Source organism: Lycium ferocissimum, unplaced genomic scaffold (genome assembly GCF_029784015.1).
Source record: "Lycium ferocissimum isolate CSIRO_LF1 unplaced genomic scaffold, AGI_CSIRO_Lferr_CH_V1 ctg4355, whole genome shotgun sequence".
Lineage (NCBI taxonomy): Eukaryota > Viridiplantae > Streptophyta > Magnoliopsida > Solanales > Solanaceae > Lycium > Lycium ferocissimum.
In genome coordinates, this window is record NW_026725648.1 from 3,736 (window position 1) to 7,956 (window position 4,221).

At 43.3% G+C, this 4,221-nt stretch overlaps 1 protein-coding gene across 1 annotated transcript; it reads right to left on the reverse strand.

Moving 5' to 3' along the window:
* Window positions 1-356: 356 nt before the first annotated feature.
* Window positions 357-3,645, reverse strand: LOC132044383 (uncharacterized). The gene is made up of 5 exons (XM_059434876.1): window positions 3,144-3,645; window positions 2,428-2,792; window positions 2,023-2,157; window positions 1,130-1,834; window positions 357-428 (listed from the first exon to the last, which is right to left on the reverse strand). Exons 1-5 carry the CDS (start codon window positions 3,643-3,645, stop codon window positions 357-359), a joined length of 1,779 nt encoding a protein of 592 aa, XP_059290859.1.
* Between the last annotated feature and the right edge of the window lie 576 nt (window positions 3,646-4,221).

The window sequence follows — 4,221 nt, forward strand, 5'->3', positions numbered from 1 at the left end:
CTCTTGAAATCCGCACATGTCGTTAAATATATCTTTCAAAGTCTGAATAGACCGCTCAGCTTGCTCATCTGACTGCGGATGGAAAGCCGTACTAAGACTTACTCGAGTAGTAAGACTTTCCTAAAAATATTTCCAGAAATTTACCGTAAACTGAGTGCCTCTATCAGAAATAATGGACACAGGAATGCCGTGAAGGCGCACAATCTCCTTAAAATAAAATTTAGCATAGTCTTCAGCAGCATAGGTGGTTTTTACAGGCAATAAATGGGCTGATTTGGTTAACCTATCAACGATCACCCCAATAGAATCAAATTTGCGACGAGAACAGGGCAATCCCATGATAAAATCCATATTAATTACTTCCTACTTCTACGCTGGGATCTCCATTTCTTGTAATAAGCCACTGGGTTTCTGAGTTCGATCTTTACCTGTTGGCAAGTGGGGCATTGAGCTACAAATTTAGCAATTTCTTCATACCATTCCACCAATAAAAGCCCTTGAGGTCATGATACATCTTGGTGGATCGATGAGCCCGAATATGGTGAGTAATGAAATTCTGACATGATCCTATCCCAAGCCCGATTACATTTGGAATGCATAAACGGCCTCGATGTTTGAGAACCCCATTTGAATCCAGTTCAAAGGCTGAGATCCGATTTTGTTGCACTCCTTCCTTAATATTAGCCAAAACTGGATCTTCATTCTGTTGAGTCTTTACATCCGAGGCAAGAGTCGATTAGGATATATTCTGTAAGGTAATCCCAGTGTCTTTTGAATCCAGCAAGCGAACTCCGCATTTGCTCAGCGATAAAGTTCTCTGGTCATTTCAAATTTTTTCGCTAGCACATACAATAGACTTCCCATTGATTTGCGACTTAGAGCATCAGCTACAACATTAGCTTTGCTAGGGTGATATAAAATTTCGGCATCGTAATCCTTTAGCAATTCGAGTCATCTTCATTGCCTCAAATATGTATTGAAGCTTTTATGGTCTGTATAGATATCGACATGGACTTCATATAAGTAATGCCACCATATCTTCAGGGTGTGAATCACTACTGCTAATTCCAGATCATGTGTTGGATAATTTTGCTCATGTTTTCGTAAATGTCGAGAGGCATAAGCTAACCTTACCATTTTGCATCAGTACACGCCCCAGACCTGTACGTGATGCATCACAATATACAACGTAACCCTCGGTGCCTTCGGGGAGGGTAAGAACCGGAGCGGATGTCGACTTATCCTTCAATTTCTGAAAACTCCGCTCGCAGGCTTCTGACCATTGAAACTTAGCCCCTTTCTGAGTTAATTTTGTAAGGGGAGCTGCTATAGAAGAAAATCCCTCTACAAATCTTTGATAATATCCAGCAACACCCAAGAAATTTTGGATTTTCGAAGCGGTTGTTGGTTGGGGCCAATTCTTAACGGCTTCGATCTTCCGATCATCAACTTTAATGCCCTCATTAGGCACAATATGGCCAAGAAAAGCAACTGAAGTTAGCCAAAATTCACATTTGGAAAATTTGGCATACAGTCTTTGATCTCGCAATGTTTGCAACACCCTGCGGAGGAGATCAGCATGTTCCGTCTCAGAACAACAGTGTACCAAGATATCGTCAATGAATACAATAACGAAAACATCCAAGAAGGGCCGAAATACTGTGTTCATTAGCACCATAAATGCCGCAGGAGCATTTGTCAATCCGAAAGACATAAAGAAGAATTCAAAATGCCCATATCTCGTTCGAAAGGTTGTCTTTGGAATGTATTCCCCTTTTACACATCGTTGATGATACCCTGACCTTAAGTCAATCTTCAAGAAGCATTTAGCACTCTGTAGTTGGTCGAACAAATGATCAATTCTAGGCAATGGATATTTGTTCTTGATAGTCACCTTATTCAATTGTCGGTAGTCAATACACATTCTTAGTGAGCCATACTTCTTGCACACAAATAATGCGGTGCTTCCACGGAGAATGCGGGCCTAATGAAGCCCTTGTCTAACACGTCCTGCAATTGCACCTTCAATTCCCGCAATTCGGCAGGGGACATATGGTAAGGAGGAATGGAGATGGGCTGAGTGCCCGGATGCACATCAATCGCAAATTCAATTTCCCTTTCGAGAGGGAGACCTAGTAATTCATTGAGGAATACATCCTGAAATTCAATAACTACAGGAACGGATTGCAAAGTTAGCGGTTCGGCCTCAGTGCTCCTAACTCGAACCAGATGATAAATATAGCCTTTGAAAATCATTTTTCATGCCTTAAGGTAGGAAATAAACCTATCCTTTGGAGCTGGGGCATTTCCCTTCCATTTAAAAACTGGTTCCCATGGAAATTGAAATTTCACAGTTTTGGACCAACATTCCACATTGGCGTAGCAAGAGGCTAGCCAATCCATACCCATAATAGCATCAAAGTCTACCATTTCTAACTCCACTAAATCAGCAAAAGTTTCACGGCCACATATCATAACCACACACTTACGATAAATTCGTCTCGCAACAACAGGTTGCCTGATCGGGGTAGAAACTAAGAAAGGCTTGACCAAATATTCAGGCTTAATACCAAACTTATCAGCAATATAAGGAGTGATATAAGATAGTGTGAAATCCGGATCAATCAATGCATAGACATCGTAAGAACAGATGGATAAAATACCTGTCACAACATCCGAGGACGACTCAAGATCCCGTCGCCCTGTAAGTGCATAAATACGATTCTTACTGCTGCTTGACCCAGATGTCTGGCCTCTTCCCCTACCTCTACCTGCTGGCGCTGAAGTAGAACCTTGCCCGAGAGAGCAAATAGTAGAGGAAGAACTTGCGATCGAACCTATCGGTTGTGTCGGACCACCTCACCGCGAGTCGACGGTCCGTATAACATCGCACGAGCCGCCCACAAGAGAATAAACCACCCCCATACCCTGGCGGCACTGGCCAAAATGTCCTTTTTCGTACTGATGACAACGGGGCAGTGGGGGCCTTGCCGGGCTAGATTCTCCCTTATAAAAAGGGGTTGGCACCCTCGAGCTCTGACCCGATCCGGAATAAGTGGGTCGATCATAATGCTACCTTTGGAATCGGGAAGGTTCACTAACTACTGAAGGAGCTGATCTTCTATAAGAATAGGGCCTATAACCTTCCTGATAAGCACCTGAATAACCTGCGGATCCAGCCCGCTTATAACGACCCCTATTTGGGTCTTGCTCAGTCCGTTGTTGATGTTCAAGGTCCTCTAAATTTTGATCATAAGCCTGGATACGAGCAATATCCATGCCACCCTGTAATGAAGCCGTCATACAATCCTTAATCAAGTGAGGCACAAGTCCAGTCACGAAACGGTGTACCCTATCTTCCATTTCAGCTACCAACGTCGGAGTATATCTAGACAAGGAGTTAAACTTCAAACTATATTCCTGAACGCTCATATTGTTCTGGCGAAACAATAGAAACTCATCAGCCCTAGCTCGACAAACTTCAGCTGGTAGATAATGATCTAAAAAGGCCCTGGTGAATTCGGACCATACTGCTGGAGGTGCATTCTGCCCCCTCGACTCTTGCCAGGACTCATACCATACTGCGGCCACATCCCACAGTCTATAAGAAGCTAGCTCCACTGATTCTATATCAGAAGCATGCATTACTCTCAAAGCGCGGCCCATTCGATCTACAAAATTCTGAGGATCATCCTTCGGGTTTGTCCCCGTGAAAATCGGAGGGCCCAAAGTAAGAAAGTCATGCACATAGAACTAACGACTGTTGTCCAGGAAAGGCCATGTCGGCCCGAGTTTGAGTAGCCACTAATCTAGTCAACAACTGGACTGCATCTCACAAGTCCTGATCTGGAACCGCAGGGGGAGGAGCTGGAGGCTGAGGAGCCGGAGGGACTGGGGCTCTATCATGCTCTTTAGCAACTGATGGAGTAGAGGTATCATGCGAGGGGGTAGCGAAACAAGAATTCTCGACTTCTCCCAAGCTCAAGTTCATCACAACATTGAAGAGAAACAAGAATAATCATCTTCCATAGATTATCTTAAGGTTTTGATGTTTGATCTTTTCTTTTAATGGTATGGAAGGTTGTGGAATGTTGTAGAACCTTCAAGAATTCTCAATAACTCTCTTATAATGGGGAGATAAGTGTGGAAGACTCTAGAGAAGGGTAGAGATAAGATATGGTGAGAAATTTGGTGATTTAGATGACTTAAAGGGATATATAT